This window comes from Pan paniscus, chromosome 2 (genome assembly GCF_029289425.2).
Source record: "Pan paniscus chromosome 2, NHGRI_mPanPan1-v2.0_pri, whole genome shotgun sequence".
Lineage (NCBI taxonomy): Eukaryota > Metazoa > Chordata > Mammalia > Primates > Hominidae > Pan > Pan paniscus.
Genome location: NC_085926.1, coordinates 180,770,219 through 180,792,789, shown reverse-complemented (window position 1 = coordinate 180,792,789; position 22,571 = coordinate 180,770,219). Strand labels below are relative to the sequence as shown.

Genomic DNA, 22,571 nt, shown 5'->3' with positions numbered 1-22,571 from the left:
AGATCTGCATGTCAGTTTTTGCAAGAGAAGCCAGCTGGTTTTTTGATAGGGTTTGTGTTGAATTTGTAGATCAGTTTTGGAACCACTCATACATTTTGCCTCACTATTTCATGTGTCAATCTAATGTTCTTGATTCCTAGTGCCACCGCCTTCATTTGAATTCCCATCACACATTGCCTTGATGTTTGCAGTGGCTTTTTATATATTCTCTATGGCTTTTGTCTGCTTCTCTTCCAACCACTTTTTCTGTTGTCAGGATGATTTAACTAAAAGGCTTAAGATCCTCTAGTAACTCCCCATGGCTTTCAGAAGTGATTCACTAACTTATTCAAATAAATGTCTCTTAAGCCCTTAATGTGCCAGGCATTATTCTGGGAATACAGCAGTGAACAAAACAAATAATAGTTGCCCTCATGGAGCTTACATTCTAGTGTTGGGGATGTAATAAACAAAATCAGTCAAGTATACAGTGTGATGTATAGTGCTGCAGAGGGAAAATGAAGCAGGATAGGGGTAAGGAGAATATGCAGTTTTAAACAGGGTGGTCAGGTAGGGCCTCACTGACACATCTGAATAAACACCTAAAAAAATGAGGTGGTAAGCCATGCATATGTCTGAGAAGGCTTTGTAGGCAGAGAAAATAGAAACTGTAAGGGCTCTGAGTTGGCAATGAGTCTGGCGTGTTTAAGGAATATCAAGGAGGCTAGCAGGCTGGGGAGGAGGGGGTAAGGAGAGTAATATATGAGGTCAGAGATAACAGGAAGCAAATTGTATATGGCCTTGTAGGCTATTATTAGTGCTGTGGCTTTTACAGTGAGGTGGGAAGTCATTGGAGGGTTTTAAGTAAAGGTGTAACAAGTCCTGACTAAAGTTTTAATAAAATTGCTTTAGCTGATGTGTTGAGAAAAATCCTGTTGTGTCGGGGGGTAGAGTGGAGGTAAGATGAAAGTCGGGGATCAGTTGTGGTAGGCAGCCTCTAAAATGCCCCCAATGGTCCCTGCCTTCTGGGATTCACACTCTTGTGTAATCTCTTCCCCTTGCGTATGGTCTGGACTTACTGACTTGCTTCTAATGAGTGGAATATGGCAAAGTGATGAGGCATCACTTCTGAGATTAGGTTATAAATAGCTTCCATCTTGCATGCCCTCTCTTGCTCACTTGGTTGCAAGCCAGCTGCCATTTTGTAAGCTGCCTTTTCGAGAGGTCCGTGAGGGAAGGAACTGAGAGCAGTCTCTGGCCAGCCAGCCAGTAAGAAACTGAAAGTCCTTAGTACAGCAACCCATAAAGAACTAAATAATACAAACAATCGCATTAATGAGCTTGGCTGCAGGTTTAATCTCAGTTGAGCCTTCAGGTGATACTGCAGCTCTGACAGCTTGACTGCAGCCTTGTGAAAGACCTTGAGGCTTTGGTACCCAGATAATCTGCACCCATATCCTGGATCCACAGAAACTGGGATAAAGTCTATTGTTTTATGATGCAAAATTTTGGGGAAATTTTTTATGCAGCAATACGGAACTAATATGTCAGTTAAAGAGTTAATGCAATTATCCTGAGACGATGGTGACTTAGACCAGGGTGATAACCAGGTTGACAAACACTCTAAATATGAATGTATTTGAATTCTGGATATACTTTAAAGGTAGGTCTATTTTCTGAGGAAGTAGATATAAATGGGGGTGAGGGGCGGTGGTCATAGTGTAGTAAGAAACATCACAACCAAGTGGGATTTATTTTAGGGATGCAAAGTTGGTTTAACATTTGAAAATCAACCAAGGTAGACTGGGTATGGTGGCTCATGCCTGTAGTCCCAGCATTCTGGGGGGCTGAGGTGGGAGGATTGCTTAAGCCCAGGAGTTGGAGATCAGCCTGGGCAACATAGTGATACTCTTGTCTCTACAAAAAATTTAAAAATTGGCTGGGTGTGGTGGTGAGTGCCTGTAATCCTAGCTACTTGGGAGGCTGAAGTGGGAGGACTGCTTGAGCCCAGGAGTTCCAGGCTGCAGTGGAGCCATAAGTGTGCCACTGCACTCCAGCCTAGGCAGCGGGGTGACTCTGTCTCTTAAACAAAAAACCAAAATCAGCCAAGGTAATTCACTGTATTATCAAACTAAAAAAATTAAATCACATGATCCTCTCAGTAAATGGAAAAAAAGCATTTTTCAAAATTCAACACCTATTCATGGTTTTAACCATGCCTATAGAACACTGTACCAGTATTAAGCACACTGTACTAGCCAGTGTGCGGGGCAGTAACAAGTAATTTTAGGCATAAAGATTGGAAAGAAAAAAATTAACCTTTTAGTTCTCAGATGACGTGACTGTGTATGTGAAAATCCAAAGGATTCTATACAAAAGGAGTAAAAAACCTACTGGAACAAATGAGTGAATATAGAAAGGTTGTAGGTTAACAAAGTTAAAATTGATTTGTCCAGGATCATATCCTTATTTTTTTTTTTTTCGTTTTTTTTTTTTTGTGAGACAGGGTCTCGCTCTGTCGCCGAAGCTAGAGTGCAATGGTGTGATCTTGGCTCACTGCAACCTCTGCCTCCTGGGTTCAAGCGATTCTCCTGCCTCAGCCTCCCAAGTAGCTGGGACTACAGGCGTGCACCAACACGCCCAGCTCATTTTTGTATTTTTAGTACAGACGGTGTTTCACCATGTTGGCCAGGATGGTCTCGATCTCTTGACCTTGTGATCTGCCCGCCTTGGCCTCCCAAAGCGCTGGGATTACAGGCGTGAGCCCTTGCGCCTGGCCCCTTATTTCATATTTTATTTCTGTGTTCTAGTAAGGCTAATAGGAAAATAAATTTGAAAGTGATTCCCTTTACCATAGCATAAAAAATCATAAAAAATTAGGACTTTAACAAAGTATTTGCCAGATACCTAAAGACTACCAAACACCACTGAGAGAAATTAAAGACAACCTAAATAAATGGATACACCATGTTCATGGATTGGAGGACTCAATATTGTTGAGATGTCTGTTCTTTCCAAATTGATGTATAGATGATTCAGAGCAATACAAATGAAAACCACATCAGGTTTTCCTTTTTTTTTTTAGAAAAGTCAATTCATTTTAAACAGAGGCACCATACCAATTCAATGGAGGAGGAGAATATTTTAAAGAAATGGAGTTAAACCAGATAACCTTGTGGGGTGGGGGGGAGTTGCAGGGAAGGAAGATCCTCATTCCTTGCCGCCTTGCATCATACTCAAATGAATTTGAGATATCATCATCTTTGACCTAAACATAAAAGTTAAGAAGAAGACTAATGCTTTCAGAAGAAAACACGGGAAAATTTCTTCATGACCTTGGGGTTGACAGAGTTTTTAGAAGTCATGAAAATCACCTAACTAACTATAAAAGGAAAAAAATTGGACTTCATCAAAATACAACAACACTTCTGCTCCCCAGAGTGACAATTAAGAAAATAAATAGGCAAGCCACAAACTGGGGGAAAAATGCTAGCAATACATACATAAGACAAAGGACTTATATCCTTACCTTAAGGATTCCTACCATTCAGTAACAAGAAAAGTAGCCTAATGAGAAAATGGCCAGACTTGAACAGACATTTTGAAAAAATCATAAATCACCAATGAGCATATGAAAAGGATTAAACATCATCATGGAAATGATAACCATAGTGAGATACTTTATTAGAATGGCTAAAATTAAAAAGACACCACCAAATGTTGGCAACTGGAACTCTCATAGTTGCTGGTGGGAGTGTAAAATAGTACCTACAGCCACTGTGGAAAACTTTTTGATAGTTTCTTATAAACAAACATAAACCTACCCTATGACCCTGCAATTCTACTCCTAGTTATTTCACAAAACAAGTGAAAACATAAGTCCACAAAGAATGTTCATAATAACTTTATTTAACAATAATAGCCCCAAACTGTAAAAAAAAAATGTCCATAAAGAGGAGAAAGGACAAATTGTGGTACATTCATGCAATGAAACACTACCGAGTAGCAAAAAGAAAACCATGGGTTCTGGCACAACGTAGATGAGTCCCACAGACACGCTGAGCAACAATGCCAGACACAAAAGTGACACACTGTGTATTTCATTTACATAAAATTCAAGAGTAGGCAAAACTAATCGATGACAACAGAAATCAGAAAATGGTTGCTGGGACAGGACCAAGAGGGGAATAAATTCACTGCAAAAGGCACAAGGGAACCTTGAGGAATGACGGAAGGGTTCTTAACCTGGTTTGGGGTAAGGGTTACATGGGTGTAGAGATTTATCAAAAGTGAGTTACTATAATCCTAAAATCTATACATTTTACTGTGTACAAATTACATCTGAATACAAACCATTTTACCTTAAATAATAATTAGTATTTAAAAATTTGATTTATCACAGGGCTCTCTGGCTGTTCATAGAGAGGTGTGGTGACTTATCTCCATTTACAACAGCCTTTCCTTTGAGTGAGTCAGCTCTTCAATATAAAACTTGAATTGTTTTTGAATTCGCTAATTAATTTTCTAGTGAGATGCTTCTAATAAAATTTTTTTGTCCTAAATAATTTCTTATTCATTATTAGTCATCATGTTCTACTTGTATTAGAAGTTAAAGACAGTAGTCGCCCTAAAGATAGTCCAAACAAACACTCCTTTTTAAATATAAAAACAGATGCCTAAACTGATTTGTCTAGGATCGTATTCTTATTACATCTCAAAAATACATTACATAAACCATGCATTGTCATCCTTTGCAAATACTAAAAACTGGGCAAAGACAACAGCTTAACTTTTTAAGCAGATGTAGATTAGACAATTATGTCTGTTCTAACTAACTTTTGCAACCGAGGAAGCAGTGAAAATAACTGGGTGTCAGGAAGCTGGAATATTTTATATGGACGTATACATTCTATCAATCAGTTCTATATTTTAAAAAAAGCACATATTTTCTATGAACCAGGCCATTTCCAAATTCACAAGTGCTCTTGGCTGGCTTTTCATGAATGATGCAATTTCTAGTTGAGGTATGCTGGTATCTACAGCTGGCACATTCCTATCAGAGCCTTTTCCAGGAGTTGTACTGATGATGATCTATAAAAGCTGGTTAAGAACTACATTTTAAAAAACTGCAGTCAGTGAAAGGCATAAATGATATCCCTGTACTATAATGAAGGGTAAATACAGTAAAACTTAACTTGAAACAAGTTTGGCAGTGCAGGTTGTGATAAACAGAGACAGGCTTAAAATGCTTAAATAAAGGAACACTTTTAATTATATAGGAAAATTTTTATTTGATAAATATAACTTCATAAACTTTAAAAAATTATGGGTAGCTGTACAATAATATACTACATTTACTGACAATGCAGAGAATTTTTAAAGGATTACATTAGACAGCCACAGTGTCTCAGGTCCAAAATTTTAAACCAAGTATTGCTACAATATTTCCAGATAACTCATTCCTCATAAAAATCTAAATTACCATTATTACAAACATATGAGTTATGATCTATTTTTTATAGGAACAACATTCAAGTTATTTCACATAAAACAGCACTTTAATAATGTTTTACTTTTATGAAAATAGATAACTCATTTCAAGATAGAAATAAAATGTCTGTAGGTGGGGACCAAAATTAATAAAACATGTTTTACATAACTCTTTGGTGTGTTATTTTTATTAATACCTGCTTATATCATACCCCAAACTGATCTTTACAGGAAAAACACCAACATGGAAGATTCTCCCTTTTCCTACAGCCTTCACGAGATTTTCAGAGTAGCATATTTTAAAAAAAAACTTTTGGCTCTTAACTGTCAATTTTCTAGTGGCCTTGACTCCTGCCTATTAGGAGTCTCAAGCGATCAGATAAGTTCAATCTCACAATCTTATCTTTTCCAGTAGAAATGACCTCAGTCCTGGTACTAATCGTAGGGCAGAATGCAAGTATTTCCTAAGGTTGATTTGCCTCTGTTTAGTCTCCTGTTCAGGATATCAGGATAGGGCCTGGGTGTGGCTCAGGTCTGGAAGCCTTTGTATATTATGAGCTTTAGACCCAAGAAAGAGGACAGTTAGAAAATTCAGACCATAAATTCTCCCCTTTTCTCAACTCGACAGCAGGTCTTCGTAGCTGTAGTTCTCCCTGGCCCATACTTTGCTCCGCCCAGGGTGAGCCTACGCCTGCTGAAGCTGAGGCAGGGTGCTGAGTCACTTAAAGCAGCTGAGGGGCAATTTTGGAAACTGACTTGGTGCTTGCCACTATCTTCAGGCTTACAGCCCTCAGACGAGGCAAAGGGAGGCAAATCGATTTGAGACCACTGATTAGCAATAACATATTTAGCATTTTGCTCTGGTTTTGGCAGATAAGGGTAAGTTAATTATCAACATCATACTTTCCAAAGAATTTTAAAGAAATATGCAAAGGGGACACTTTCCTTGTGATTACTGGTTACGAAGTAAGAGTTTTACAGGATGAATATAGCACTAGAAAACTACTGAAAGCTTGTAGACTGCATTGTTACTTTCTTAAATAAATAGAAAACTCTTTTCTTAAAAATCACAAGATTATTTTGCTTTAAAAACGGAGTGGATTTGGAGTAACAGTTCAGGATGAGCACACTAGTGGATGCCATTTACTTTTTTTAAAAAAATAAAGTTCTCCTTAACTAACTTCAAACGGTGAGTACAGAAAATTACATCAATCACACTTTAAGCACCATTATAGGCGAGCTGACCTCCTGTCTTGCTGCAGTTGGTCATAGGCTATTTTATGACTTTGGAGTCTGTCTGGTGTCAGTACTCAGTTTATTTGATGGCAAATAAACACGGTCATGTAAATGTAATGCAGGCCTACTGGATGTCATTTTGTTATATGCACATTTTATAAGAGATTTTATGAGCAAATTTCCATATCCTCCACTATAGTACTCTGCTGAGTATATCTTCATTATTTCCTCTTCTGGAACATGAATTCGTGAATGCAAACATTGTATGTTGTATTATTCTTTTAGTACCTCCAGAATAACAGATCTTCCTAAATCTAGCTATGGAATATCTAAGTTAAAGAAGGACTATTTTTGAAAATTAATATTTAGCTTAATAACTTAATATCCTTACATCACTGGAACAGACAAATGTTACATTAGCAAGAAAATAATAGTTTACAAGCAAACAAAGATAAAGTCTTAATTTCTGTCTCTACCATTCTTTCCCCTGCCAGTCCAATTCTAGAAGCCTTATATTCATGAAATGGGAAGGAAGCTTAGGGCTGCACAATAAATCTCCATAAAGGAATTACATTTTCAAGGGAAAACTTGGTAAAACCGCATTTAACCATTTTCTTAACATGTATACAATCATTATTTGCTTAGAGCTGGGTAATAGTTCTCAAGCTAATAATCACTTCTAAATCTTAAGACAACATTACTTTTCAATAAAACAAAAACAAATGACAATACTGAACTACTTGATAAATTCAGGATGGAAGTTAGGTTTTGAAGTGCAATGAGTTAATTACAGTAACATGTACCCGATTAATCATTCTTAGCATTTAATTTATTGCTAACATTACCTGATACAAGTTGAGCATTTTTACATTCCATAGCCACACCTGAAATATGCCTTGTACTGGGACACTGGCAGAACTCACTGTATTGTGGTAGTTTGCTATAATTTAGATGACATAACCTGAAAATAAGATTATTAACTGAAACCCTTTATTCTAAAATCTAGCTTATAGAAAGGGAAGAGCAAGTCTAAGTTGGCTGCAGAAAGAGGCTCTTCTTTTTGTATTCATTTAATTACCCATACTATTCTGATTTGTATAATTAAACATATTTGCAATATTTAAATACTGTCCAAACTTTTTATTGATATAGTTAAACTGTACAACGATGTCATGAAATACTATACACAGAGCCTTCAGGTAAAGAGAAAAAAAGCAAATTTAAATATGTTAACCAGATTAAAGCATGCAAAAGATCCAATGATAAAGACATTAAATTAATAATATGCTAATAGTATCTAATTTACCCACTATAGGGTCTTCATACTCTGTCACAAAAATATTAGTAAACATCAATTTGAAGTTCGGTGAACGGACCTGATTCCTGATTTGTATATATGATATACCCTTGCATTTATATGGCTAACTTTACAGGCTGTGTTACAGTACAGTTAGAGGAATTGGTATAAATTTACTCCCCATACTGCAGTAAATAATGGTTGGAAATGATTCTCCTAATTTGCTCTGTGAACTCAGAATGCATTAATGAATTAACAACACAGGTCACTGAGGGACCAAAATTCCTCAGTATTCACATTAACTTTTCCCATGAAAAGCTTTAAATATAACTCTAATAAAAAAATAGAGTTCTCAAGGCAAACTTTCAGCATAATTTACAGAAGCAGATTTAAATAGAAGAGTCAATAATCAAGCTAATACTAAAAAATACTCTTTACTAAGATTTATCTCTTTTTTCTACATTTATATTAAAATATAATGGCCTCAGCAACAGACTGAAATGCCATTAGGAGTCCCATAAGCACAAGGGACAAACCAGACAAAGAGATGAAAAATGTCTCATTCTCAAATTTTAACATGTTCAGATTCAAATTAAGGGTGTTGGGAGGGGCTTGTACTAATGCTTTCTGTTTGTTTGCCATTATAACTCTGAGTGGGTATGAACTACTACAAAGATTTCGGACATTAATTTCAGAGCTAGTGTGGCCATTAACAGGGTGATCACACTGAATTTTAGGAAAGGAGGTGAACTGGCTCCCACAAAGTACTACTGCCCCTTTAACAAGTAGATGAGTCCATTGTGGAGAGAGTCAAGATGCTCCTGTCGTTGGTATAGAAAGGATCCGATGCACTCCATGATCTAAAGTAACAATAAGAGAAAAGTTTGGCTCACCAGGACCTATGTTTTAATTGAGAAAAAAATTTACTCTAAAACTTAGGACCCAAATGCAATCACTGATTGATTCATTTAAATACTAAAGAGAGGTTCTTCATACTAGTATCGAATGCCCAAACTTTCTATTTATATTATATAAAAACTTGGGAAAAATAATGCTCTAGTCATCATATAAAAATATTAGCCAAAATTCAAACATTCATTAGCATTAAAACAGTTTCTATATGTAGTAAAGCATGAGCTGCTTTTAAAGTGTTAACAATTCAATAAGAAGTATGTTATTAAGAGTTATGCACATTGTTTTACTGAAAAGTTCAGTTTACAAAAACAAACCCAAATCCCACTTACCAAAGGCTTTGGAATGAAACAGTAGTATGTTCCTATGATTGATCATTTCATTTCAGCTATAAATCCTATTCTAAAGACTTCAGCATAATTAGCTTGAATGTAGTGAATGATGTATTCAAAAGGCATCAAAGATACCTGTAGGTCACTAGCGTTTTCACTTAATAAGAACAAACGATCCTCTACTGGTCTGGAAAAGTTAACTGGTGTTTGAATGATAAGGCCCTAAAGCAAGTCATTACATAATACTTTATGTGCAGCTGTAAACTTAAATTAGCTTGAGTTAATTTAAGCTAAAATAACTCAAGACCAAAAGTAGCCTGCCATGCTTAAAACAGACTAACCTAGTTCAAGGACAGTATTAGGATTACCAAGTGAAACATTGCTTTTCTTATGAGACTAAACACATTTAACAATAAATACATTTTATGTAACTTTTTCCAGGGTTCCCACCTTCCCTAAACAGAGATGTTACAGGAAGAGATGAGCATTAAAAAAGGCCCCAATTCACCTTTGTCAAATATTTTCTCTTTCCCAGAGATGCTAAGTTTGTATGTAGCTCAACTTTAATTCGACTAGTTTCTAGAAAAGCTGGAACAGTATCTACCTTAGGTTAGGGAAGGACTTGTTCACTACTGTCTCCCTAGCATCTAGAACTGTGTCTGACGTATATTGGGCACCCAGTATTTGCAGAATAAATGAATAAAATGAGAAGATGAAAATTTCTTAAAGAGTAAGTATTTACAGGGGACAAGTATGCTTTTAACTATAACTTTTAACGATAACAGCTATCAATACTCCAATTATCCAGAGTCAGATGTCCAATTCCAAACTGCCAATACTTTATATTAGTTTTCCTTCTTTCCACATTGCTTACACAGAATAATCTTATTAGGTAAAGTCTCCTTCATTTTAAATTTTTTTTCAAAGCACACATGTGCATTCATATGTTAAATATAATTTTTGACAGAACATTAAACACTTGAACTACATATTACTTTCTATTTAGAAGATAGTTTTGATGAGGATACAGTAGCTTAACTGTTAGTAATACACGAACAGAAAATCTTTTATTGCTAAAATCCAGCTCTTTAGGGTGCAACATGGCATATCCTTTATATAGCACCATGATGCTCTCTTTGAAACTGAGCTTGCAATATGGGATACTTCATTGACAACATCAATTAATAAAATGTAAGTCGAATTTTTGTGCCTGGATGGTACAAATGTAATCACCAAAGAAATCTGTCATATAAAAACACTGGTGGCATTTCTCAAGTGATGCCCATTACTCTTGACTTTACTATGGCAATGGAACACACAGCTAACGGCTTCTACATCTTGGAATGGCAGTCTCAGACTTGCCCTATCTCTTAAATTAGACATGAAATAGAAACATAGAATAGATGCTGCTCTAAAGTCACAATGGAAATGCCCAACACATTTCACAAATACAATTATATGTAAACAAAAACAGAACTCTATGTATTAAAATGACTTTGAAAGTTTAAATACAATATTGATGCATCTATGGCAATTTTCACATAGCCCTTGAAAAGCACCAGGTAGCTTGGTGTTATTATATGACTTTATCCCCTAGAAAAGAATGAACAGGTCTGAAAAGACCTTCTAGATTATTCACATGAGAAAAAGGGTAAGAAAATAATAGTAACCAATAATATAACCTGTGATGTTGGAGAAAACTGGAAGGGCATTTATAGTCTAATATGATATTAATTACTAAGTTAAACATTTTATTAGGAGAATAAAAAAATTCAGAAAAAAACAATATGGCACAATTTTAAGTGAAAAGAAGGATAGATGATAATAGCTACCTTTAAGAGAACATGTCAAAGTAAATTCAATAACTCCTGGGGCAGGTTCAAAAGAGGTAATGCTGCATCAAAATGGCTATGTAAAGAATAATGGGGGCATATTACCATAATCGATATCAAGAAAATGGATATATGTATATAGCAGAAAAAATCTGGGGCTCATTTAAAATTAATTCTAATGATTTTTAAAAAATCATTAACAAAAACGTATATTGTCATTAAAGAGAAATTTCCATTGAAGGAGAAGTTGAAAAAATTCTGTAGAGGTTCTATTGTATCTTAGTCTAACTCCTATCTTGATTCTGTGCAATGAAGCTATGTTATTAGGTAAAATAATATTATAAATCAAGCTCTTTTGGAACTTTGGGAAATTTGCTAGCCTAGGTACATGACAGAGCCACATTTTATAATACGATTATGTAAATCATAACAAAGTCCCAGAGTTTAAGTGCTCATCCTTCTACGTGGAATGAAATTACTACAAAATGGTATCACAGCATTATGGAAATATTTCAGATCACATGTTATAATCAAGTCAGAATAAACGGGGATTGAAACCACAGACATTATGTTAACATAAGAATGCTATTTATAAATTCAATTGTATCATAAAGGCATGGCTAAGCTAAAGCTAAAGTGAGAACTAACAAGTTCACCAGTAAAAGTTACCTGAATTTTATAACAGATGAATGATATCATACTCATCATTTTTTTAAAACACAAAGCTAACCAAATAATAAAAATCCTTTTTCCAGTAGATAGGAGTAGTGCCTTCTTCACTCTTTATAACCTGTTCCTGGGGTAATTTCCAACCTTTTCCAAGCCCTGGCACATGTAGAAAGTGCTAATATTCATGTAGCACATTTGGGACAATGGGAACCAACATCTCTCCCTGCCCATTTGTACCTCCATGCATACCGTGTACTGCTGCCCTGATTTTGAGAATATGGTATCATTCACCTAAAGAACACCAAGTGTGGAAAAAGCTCTTTCTACCCCCTAACATCCTCTAAATAGTGATATAACTCTTGGGGAAATGTATGAATAAATAAATCCATTGCAAGTTTAAATGAATTTTAAATGGTGTTTACCAAAAGGTGGTTTTTTTTTGTTATGGTGCACAACAGCAGGCATGTTGATAAATCTCATTCAAGAAACAGATTTAGGAGGGGACAAAAATGCTAAGATTCTTTTACTCCATAATTTAAAAAGCCTGTTCTAACTCATACACTTTTAATTAGACAATAAATACCAAGCAAAAGAAACTTAAAAATCATGACTCATTTCAAAACTTCATTACAGACATAAGAAGAGGTAGGGGAGCAGAAATACAGCCTTTTGTGTTTATAAATACCTCAAAGCCTCAAATAACCAACTGGAAAATATACATACAGAGTAAGAAAAGGAAAGCCTTTGACTTCACTGTTATGTTGAGATTATTTTGTAAAGACAAAAAGCAAAAAAATTTTAAAAAAATAAAAAGGAAATAGTATATGTATAATTTAAAAAAGAAAGTTATACAAACCATAAAAGAGTACCATAAACACACTCCTACTGAGCACATTTTAGAAAGATTATGAAACAAAATTTTTTGTTCATTAGATGAAGTCTCTTCAAAGGTGCTTTCTCTTCCTTTGTGAGTGAAAAAGCCCTTACCCGAAAGCCACAAAGTGAAATCTACCACCAAAGAGCGCTAATAAATAGCAGACTTCCTGCTTCAGTTGGTAAAACCAGCTGCTGATTTATTAGGTATCTAGAGCGGCAGGTTCATCCTGTTCCAGATAGGATACTCATCTGCAGCAAAGGCTACTTAGAGAGATTTCACACCTGCTGATGTGGGTCGGACTACATCTTCCTATAACTCGTTCCAGCATTCTTCCAACAGATGCACACGCTGCTTCTCCTTCCGGGAAACAGCACATGGAGTCCAAGCACTTGATACCTGCATTTGTTTCAGTAAGCTGAGGGAGGTGAAGCAGAAAACATCAGTTGTTTAAAGATTTGGACTTCTGAAAAGCATTAGAACATTACAACAAGCACTTTCAAATCAAAGGTAACATATATAAACCTACATGTTTTTCTATAATATGGGAAACATATGAAAGGCTTTAATTTACTAGAGTATAACCATCCAAAATTATTTTAAAGCCTTGTATCCTAAATTAGAGGTCTAGTAAAATAATTATATAAATTAAGAAGCTGGATATTATGTAAATCTACTTTTAATGTTTCATTTTAATCATTTATTATGGTCAAAATGATTTCCATCAACCACTCAGGAATGTAATGAATTCCAATTCTGCATGGAGTTTTTCTTTAGGTGAAATGCTCCTGCAATTTCAATTAAAAATGTCTAGCCTGCAATTTCAATGAACAATGTCCAACAATTGAGATAAGTGGAGTATGAATTATCTTTAAGACTGGGAAATAACAATCAGGCAGGACCTCACCCCAATGTTCAGTAACAACAACAATGGCAGAATACACTTTACGTATGCTTTACTATGTGCCAGGTTCTAAGCCCTCTACATAGATCCACTCCATACTTATCTTTGAAAAAAGCATCATTTATCACAAATTGCTAAAAACTTTTAAGTGGCAATCATCCCATCATCAGCTCATCCTGCTTTGTAACAGTTAAATAAATTAAAATTTATTAAACAAGTGAATAACTAGTACTATCAAGATTTGAAACTGAATTACTTTCTGAAAGTATGCAAGATTTATGTTGATTCAGGCATAAATAGCCCAGCAAGACAATTTTATTCCACACGACTAACAATTTTAACTGAGTAAAAATGAGGGGGAAAGATGGTATGACCACGTAGCTCGATGAATCCCAACCCTGGTTTTGTTTGTCAAGGATGCTCCGAAATTTTTCAAGGGCTGTTGTTTTAAAAAAAAAACACCTTATTTCAATTCACCTTCTTTTACATATATAACATCCTACGTAACACATCTTTTGAGGATAGAGAAGGAGAATAAATACAGGGCTGCACTTCCACGAAGGTTGGGAATCACCATGTGTTGGGTGCAGGCAACAGAGGATGTTTGTGGAGATGCTCACAATGAACAGAAGAGACGGACGTGATGGAACAGAAACCTGGCATTCTGAATGTAAACAACTGCTGATGTCCTGCAAGATCCATGCTCAGAAGATTCAACACCACACAGTGTGAAACAACATGGTTCTTATCTGGCAACTGCCTGATGACAGTGTCCTAGGATCAGCTAAGCACTGAGAAAGAGCCAAACTTGACTTGTTCTTTCGTTACAATACTCTTGGTTTAGAATTGTTTAGGGCACAGTTTCTTAAACTGTGTTTTGTAAGATATTTACAGACATTTCATGAAAAAAAAAGGGGGTCAGTGTTCAATTAAATTTGGGAAACACTAATTTAACAAAGTTCTAAACAGACTTTTAAAGTAGAGGACTGTCAAGTCAGGATACATGGTCATCTCCATAGGGGAAGCCTGAGATATCATAATTCTCCACTCATTTTCTTAGTGGGAGAAACCATACACCCCCACCCCACAACCAGCAAACATTAAGCAACACCAGGAGGATCATTCATATTCAGAGGAACAGTTTAGGAAATGCTGGTTTAGGTAACAAGATTTCATCAGTTTTCCAGTATTCTCTTTGGGTCCCTGGACTCCAGTTTTCCCAATCTCAAATTTACCCCTTGTAGCAACCCAGACTCCAGGGCTCCTACATGCTCAAAGGATAAAGCCCCACACCCCATGAAGCCTTGAAGGCCCTTTACAGCCTGACCCCAGGCTGCCTTTCCTGCTCTGCTTCCCAATGCTCTGGTGCAGTCTCCACTCCAGCCAACCAGTGTTCCCTGCCTGTGGGCACGTGTCGGGGCCTGCCATCAATCAGGGTCAGAATGCTGACCCCTACATCAGTGTTCAGCTTAAATCCTACCGTCTCCATTAACTTCCCTCACCTCTCCAACTATGAGTCATCTCTTTCTCTGATTCTATTTCACTGCTTATTTGTATCACTTAATTGGCACAAGCACTTAAACTTCTATTTATTGAGCAAGGTACTGTGCCACTTTCCACAGGGGATAGTAACCCTGTGCTCAATCCGGTGAGCTAAAGGTAAGGAAGAAGGTGGGAGAGAGGACAAGTCAGGAAGACATACCAACAGCAGTTACATTAGTGGAGTGCTCACCACGTATGCCCCAGTGACTATGTAAGATGCTTCTCATGGATTGTCTCACTGAAAACTTAAACAGCCCTTAGGAATAGGTATCATGATCATCCCCAGTTTACAGATGAGGAAACCGTTAAGAATTTGTTCAAGGTCACCCACTTAATCTGGGGCTTGAATCTTGGTTTCTTTGCTTGCAGAGCCCAAACCCCTTTACCATAGCACTTCCTGCCTTATGATTATATGAGGCAGACTACTCAGAAAATAGGAGGGAAAGCTCAAACCCAGCTGCTGTTAGTGGTACTGGTGGGAGGGCATGAAGATTTGATGAAAAAGGTGGCATTTAAAATACATCTTAAAGGACTTGGCGGGGGGGCATTTCAATAGCAGGAGATGGGGGAGAAAAGATATTCCAGGCTGAAGGAGGAGAAAGAGTGGCTATGTGTGGGCAGCAGTGTGGTGTGTATTCCGCAGAAGCTTAGCCTAAGTGTAAGGGAGTGGTACTGTCCCCTTGCAAAAAGACCAGTTGTGACTCACAGTGTGGTCCATAGATTAATGCTGATCCATAAACACTATTACTGGCCCATGAAGAAATAAGCATTTCTAATCTGTGAGAATAAGAGCTTAGAAATTTTTACAGCAGTTGGACAAAGTATGTTTATAACTGTTAAATTCAATAATTTAAAAATTGGGGCTTATTTTATATATCTTTTAGATTTAATTTTCCTATAATTCATTTTTATTGTATTTGTAAAAGCACTGGCTCAAGATAAACTGGAAATTAAAACAAAACAAGAAAATAACAAACTGGTCCTTTACCACATTTACTTGGAGAGAACTAAACCAGAAACTCAAAAGAGCAAGGATCTTGTCTGACACTTTTTAGTTTAACAACATGTGCTTTGCTCAAAGCTGGTGCTCAATCAACTGGGAGAAATTCATCGAGATGACACCCAGAAGGTAGCCAGCGCTTGAATATCCATATATGTGCAAGACACTGCCTTGGTCTGGATCTGACCCTGGTAATCATCTTGCTTTGCATTCATCACCTTTCACTTTATTTTTATTATTTTTAGAGACAGGGTCTTGCTCTGTCATCCAGGCTGGAGTGCAGTGGCACAATCGATCCTAGCTCACTGCAGTCTCAACCTCCTGGGCTCAAGCAATCCTTTCACCTCAGCCTCCTGGGTAGCTACTACAGGTGTGCGTCATCATGTCAGGCTAATTTTTAATTTTAGTAGAGACAGGGTCTTACTATATGGCCCAGGCTGGTCTCAAACTCCTGGCCTCCAGTGGTCCTCCCACCTCAGCCTCTCAAAGTGCTGGGATTACAGGTGTGAGCTACTGAGCCTGGCCATCCTTTGCTTTAAAACTGAAGGACAGTTATTAAAATATGGACATCCCAACAGAGAAGGTGAACATCTTGAAATGTCAAAAATTTTAAGAAATGACTTCTTCAGATCACTTTTTGAACTAAGTGTATATATATGTGTATATATAGTTTGTATGTATATGTTTCCTTTTTTCTCTAAAGAAAAAAAAAAGAACTCAGCTGCTTGTTTTTTTTTGTTTTTTGTTTTTTTTTTCTGGAGACCGAGTCTCACTCTGTTGCCCAGGCTGGAGGCTGGAGTGCAGTGGTGTGATCTTGGTTCACTGCAACCTCCGCCTCCTGGGTTCAAGCAATTCTCATGACTCAGCCTCCTGAGTAGCCGGGACTACAGGCACACACCACCACGCCCAGCTAATTTTTTGTATTTTAGTAGAGATGAAGTTTCACCATGTTGCCCAGGCTGGTCTCAATCTTCTGAGCTCAGACAATCCGCCCACCTCAGCCTCCCAAAGTGCTAGGATTATAAGCATGAGCCACCGTGGCCAGCCTCAGCTGCTTTTAAAATGCTGAATGTTGGCTGTGTTTCTGTAAAGCTATCTATAGAAAATGCTATACTGTTCTCTAGCAAACCTCCAAGCTCTACTACTTTCCCATATATACATCTTTGATCTCAATATTCAGGAACTGGGAGCTCGGGCCAGAGTACCTGTATAGACATAGTTGCCAGTATAATTGGGTGAGGAGAACGGGAGTGGAGCATTTAGAGCCCATTTCATTCAAAGTAAGGAGAGGAAATCATTACATTTTTGGGGGAAATCATTACATGTTTTGGGAGACCACTTATAAATAATAGAAAAGAAAAAAAAGCATAGTAATGGGAGTGAGACCCCACCTAGTGGTACCAAGAGGTAACTTTTAATTTACTAGAAGTTGTGATTGGTAAGCCTCACTTTCCACCACACTTGCTCCCAGGAATGACCACATAATTTAGTGCTAGAAAGGCTGTCAAGCAAAACAACTATGTCTATTCAACATGACTATGCACAGATAATAAAAATGCTTATCTTCACAGAAATTGCCTTTTGGAATAAATTCTGGCTCACTGCTTTTATTTCCATTATTTTCATGTCAATGACAATAAACACTAAGACATTTCTTATTGCTTATACAAAATATTTTCCTGAAACCTTACAACCTTCCTTAAATCTTATAAATTTTAGAAAAATGTCTCACATTTCTAACATTTTTTAGTCACACCTATGACATTCTATCAAATCAAATAAAGGTTTTTGTTTTTTAAAGTTTAGATAATAACTGTCAAACAATTAACCATGCTAGGTCTTTTGCCCTTAAAGGTGTTCTATATACTGGATAATCAAAGTGAGCACCTTGCATGGCCTTCAAGGAGTTATTTGGAAAGAAGCCTTAAACTCTAATTTTAAAAACAAAAATGAAAAAAGAAGAGGTTTGTGTTTAGGAAATGTTTTTCTTTTTAATGTAAAATCAAGTCATCAAATGTTACTGACTTTCAAATCTGATTAAGAATCATAAAATCTCTAAAACAAGTAATGAACTCCATCTCATAATTCAGAACTGTAATGGAGATAGCCAGGTAGTGATGAAATCTGGGTAACTGGTATACTTACTCAAGGCCTGTTTCTCCAAAACATTCTTCAAGCTCATATTTACTCTTCTAAACTCCCTTTCCTCTCTCCTTCCCTCTAAGTAAAATAAACAACTTAGAAAGATTGTTATAAAATACTTCCATACTGTCTTTTAGGGATTTCTTAAGAGAAGGAGATTTCTGTATGTATTACATACCTAAGAATATGGGCCAGGTGCGGTTCTGTAATCCCAGAACTTTGGGAGGCAAGGAAGGTGAATCACTTGAGGCCAGGAGTTTGAGAACAGCCTGGCCAACAACGTGAAACCCTGTCTCTACTGAATATACAAAAATTAGATGCGTGTATAGTCCCAGCCCGTGTATAGGCTGAGGCAGGAGAATTGCTTGAACCCAGGAGGTGGAGGTCGCATTGAGCCAAGATGGTGCTTCTGCACTCCAGCCTGGGCAGCAGAGTGAGACCCTATGTCTAGCTCAAAAAAAAAAAAAAAAAAAAGAAAATAATAATATGAGAATTATATTGATTCGGTAAATTTATTTTAATAATCTGGCTTATTCTTAGTTTGAAAGAGGACTAAGGGCCTTTTGTTTTAATGTATTCTACTGGTTACATAAATAACAACATATGACTAGGAATTTGTAATTTAGGTGAGGAAGAAATTAATACCTGTGAAAAATGATAAAATCCCCAAATTTAATGCAGACGGTAAATTAATGTCACAGGCTGTAAGAGAGAATTCACTTATCGTTCCTTGGCAAAAGTCACCATAATAAGGCTCCTGTTATTTAATGGGAACATTCTAAGAACCCAATTCTCAGCTGTACTGTACATTTAATGGACATATTAAAGCAAAGCAATACCAGATCCACATCATATGAAATATCCACTAGAACTTGAATGTGTGGGGAACTTTTATTACAGAGGACATAATTTTATAGTTTTAGTCAGGTCTTAGTAGATTATCTGCTTTGTAGACTATCCAAGGCATAACATAAATCCTAGGCAGCAGCAAGCTCTTCACATGAGCTTTCTTTGGTGCTCAATCAGAGCCTATTAAAAAAAACTAAACATCTTTCTATAGCAAGGCACAATGCAAGAGAAATATACTGTAAATATAATCATATGAAGCATACCAAAACACATAAAAATTCAGAATTCTTTTGAATATCTTTTCAACTGATGATATTTAATAACAGAGTTGATTAATTTTTCATTTAGGGTAATCCACTAATCTAATTTAAAAACTGTATCTTATAGAATAGTCCAGATTCTTCAGATTATTCTACCTGTTCCAGGGTCTGATTTATAGTGTGGTTAAAAGATTTACAATTTTCAAGTGGCTTTGTTACAAAGTTTCATCACTGCTTCTCCCATATGAGACAACAGCACTTTCTTGACTAGTAATTACAATAAATAAAATAGCAATTAGTCCAAATAATACAATTATTAGTGGCAGGAAATTTTATCCTCCATCATTACTACCAATCCAAATATTCTGCATATCCCAATTAGGTCTCGAAATGGTTGTCAGGGTTATTCCTCGAGAGAAGAGAAAATCAAGCTCTCATCAATTCTTCTTTCTTTTTTTTTTTTTTGAGACGGAGTCTCACTCTGTCGCCCAGGCTGGAGTGCAGTGGTGCCATCTCAGCTCAATGCAAGCTCCGCCTCCCAGGTTTATGCCATTCTCCTGCCTCAGTCTCCCGAGTAGCTGGGACTACAGGCATCCGCCACCACGCCTAGTTAATTTTTGTTTTTGTATTTTTAGTAGAGACAGGGTTTCACCGTGTCAGCCAGGATGGTCTCGATCTCCTGACCTCATGATCCACCTGACTCAGCCTCCCAAAGTGCTGGGATTACAGGCGTAAGCCACCATGCCCGGCCTTCTTCTTCTTCTTCTTCTTCTTTTTTTTTTAAAACAGATACAACTATGAAAATTTATGAGCCAGGTGTGGGGGTTCACGCCTATATCCCAGCACTTTGGGAGGCTGAGGCAGGTAGATCGCTTGAGCCCAGGAGTTTGAGACCAGTGTGTGCAACATGGCGAGACCCAGTCTCCACAAAAAATACAAAAAACTACCTGGGCATGGTGGGATGCACCTGTAGTTCCAGCTACTGGGGGAGAGGGGTCTAGGGTGGGAGGACCGCTTGAGCCCGGGAGGTCGAGGCTGCAGTGAGCCATGATCGTGCCACTGCACTCTAGCCTGGGAGATGGAATGAGGCCCTGTCTCAAAGAAAAAATTTATGAAAAGAATGGAAAGTTTGCTGAATAGCAGTCAGCAGAAAATTTCTCAGTACTAAGTCTAAGCACCCTACTCTTTGATCATTCAACCTAAGAGGTGACTTAGGTAAGTAATTCAGTATCTAACTATATTAAGATGGGTAAATGATACACAACTACAACTTCAAGGGGGAAAATGATTTCAGAGATAACAGAAATAGCATGACATTTTCAAAAGGAGAAGTGAAAAGGAGTATTTTCTTGAATGTAAGACAATAGGTTGTGAGAATATCTTCACAGCTTAGAATGTGAGGTGAAGTCTGATTTATCTTTGGAACTCTAAAGAGAGATTGACAAAATTTTCAGGGATGGACATACGAAAAATGTAAAGACCACAAAAAAGGAAAACGACGAAACTAAAACAACGTATGAGGAACAGTGAAGGAATTAGTAAAGAAATGGAAATGTCAGGTCAGGTGTCCCATGACATGCCCCCCAAGCATGAGAACTTAGCAGATGAGTCCCCGGGAAGGTCCAGCGCAGTACTACCTAGTGCACGCAACAACTGTCCTGCTGGCTGCAAGCCTCAGCTAGCAGGTGCCTACTGTCCTCCCCTCTGTGCTGGCTTTCAGCAAATTCATATGCTGAGCTGACTGAACCCTTATCTTCTTCCATCTGGAAGGACAGAAAAGCAACAAGTCTCATATTACAGAATGATACGCTTCACCATATAGAGGTTTAAGATCAAAGCAACAAGTTGGCATTCACAATCTGAGGCACAAAAGAATGTTCAAAGAACAGTACATTTACTGTCACAAAAGAGGGCTAACGGGAACTTCTTAAGGGGAACACAAGCACACAAAATAAAGCCATGAGTTTTCAGTGCACAAAGCTCTAACTAAACATATATTACAGCTAAGGTAAAACCAAATTTCTTTCAATAAAATTCAGTTTCTTCTATTAAATTCATTTGCCACCAAGATTTAGGGTTCTTATTGAAAAGGTATGTCCAATTTCTCACCTTTCCTGCTTCCCTTCTCAGAAGACTTCTCTACTCTAACTGGACTTCATGGCCTTAGAAATGTTAAGCATGTGTGCAAAGGGCTTCACCTGATCTATTTGTTAACAAAAGAAATTTAATCCTTAATTTGAAACAGATTTTTAATGAGGGTCAATAATTTATATAAATTTCAGTTCTTTTTCTGTATTTGTATTAGAGATCTTCTAAGGAAGTTTAAAATGTTTCCATAGCCATCTTTATTTTAAATCTTATTAAATTACAAGACAATGTCCTTAATGAATAAAAAACAATTTTGCCTCATCTCTATGTAATTTTCCAGGATTAAGACTGACCAATAATTATTTCTATGAAAGATGCAATGCTGAATTTCTGACATAAACAAAAACTAAGCAGAATTTTTTGGTTTCAAGGGTATACTAAGTTTATGTGAAGATACCTTAATAGCTTTGCCTATAACACAAGGGAAGAGGGGAAAGGAAAATACTCAAAATGAGCTTTGTTTATTCAAAAGAAAATTGTCAATAAGTTTTGAATTAATCTTTTTTTTTTAAGAAGAAGCCCCACTCTGCTGTCCAGGCTGGAGTGAAGTGGCATGATCTTGGCTCACTGCAATCTCCAACTCCTGGCTTCAAGCGATTCTCTTGTCTCAGCCTCTTGAGTAGCTGGGATTACAAGCGCCTGCCACCACACCCCAGCTAATTTTTGTATTTTTAGTAGAGATGGGGTTTCACCATGTTGGCCAGGATGGCCTCGAACTCTTGACCTTAAGGGATCCACCCGTCTTGGCCTCCCAAAATGCTGGGATTACAAGTGTGAGCCACTGCCTGGCCTTAATCATCCTTAAGAAGTATTAACTTGATTAAAGATTAAAAAGCTCTTAAAGATATCTGATATATCCATACAGTTTTCCTCTCTGTCACACGAGTAAATAGTTACGCTATTATGGATCACACCCACAGAATATTGCTCAATGCAGTTTAAAAAAACTGATGCATTCAAAATGTAGAGGCTGCATCAGCAGAAAGATGTATATGGGCACTTGTTCTCCATGCAGCTATGAACAAATGCCCACCTAGTGGTCACTCACTGCTCAATGTGAGTAACTGTTTTCTCAGCCTGGCTTTTAGTGGAGCACAGTATTTCT

The 22,571-nt window shown here is 37.1% G+C and overlaps 1 protein-coding gene across 5 annotated transcripts in view; it reads right to left on the bottom strand.

Moving 5' to 3' along the window:
- Window positions 1-3,867: 3,867 nt before the first annotated feature.
- ATP11B (ATPase phospholipid transporting 11B (putative)) overlaps window positions 3,868-22,571 on the bottom strand; it is a 129,190-nt gene continuing 110,486 nt past the window's right edge. Inside the window, exons 29-30 of one of the 5 annotated variants that reach the window (XM_034957769.2) lie at window positions 12,906-13,039; window positions 3,868-8,862 (exon numbers count right to left, since the gene is read on the bottom strand). In XM_034957769.2, coding sequence (XP_034813660.1) covers window positions 8,781-8,862; window positions 12,906-13,039 — 216 coding nt within the window. In that variant the 3' untranslated portion in view covers window positions 3,868-8,780. Of the gene's footprint in view, window positions 13,040-20,955; window positions 21,082-22,571 lie in introns of all 5 variants that reach the window. The other 4 variants (XM_034957772.2, XM_063602614.1, XM_034957773.3 and 1 more) reach the window with 4 other exon arrangements.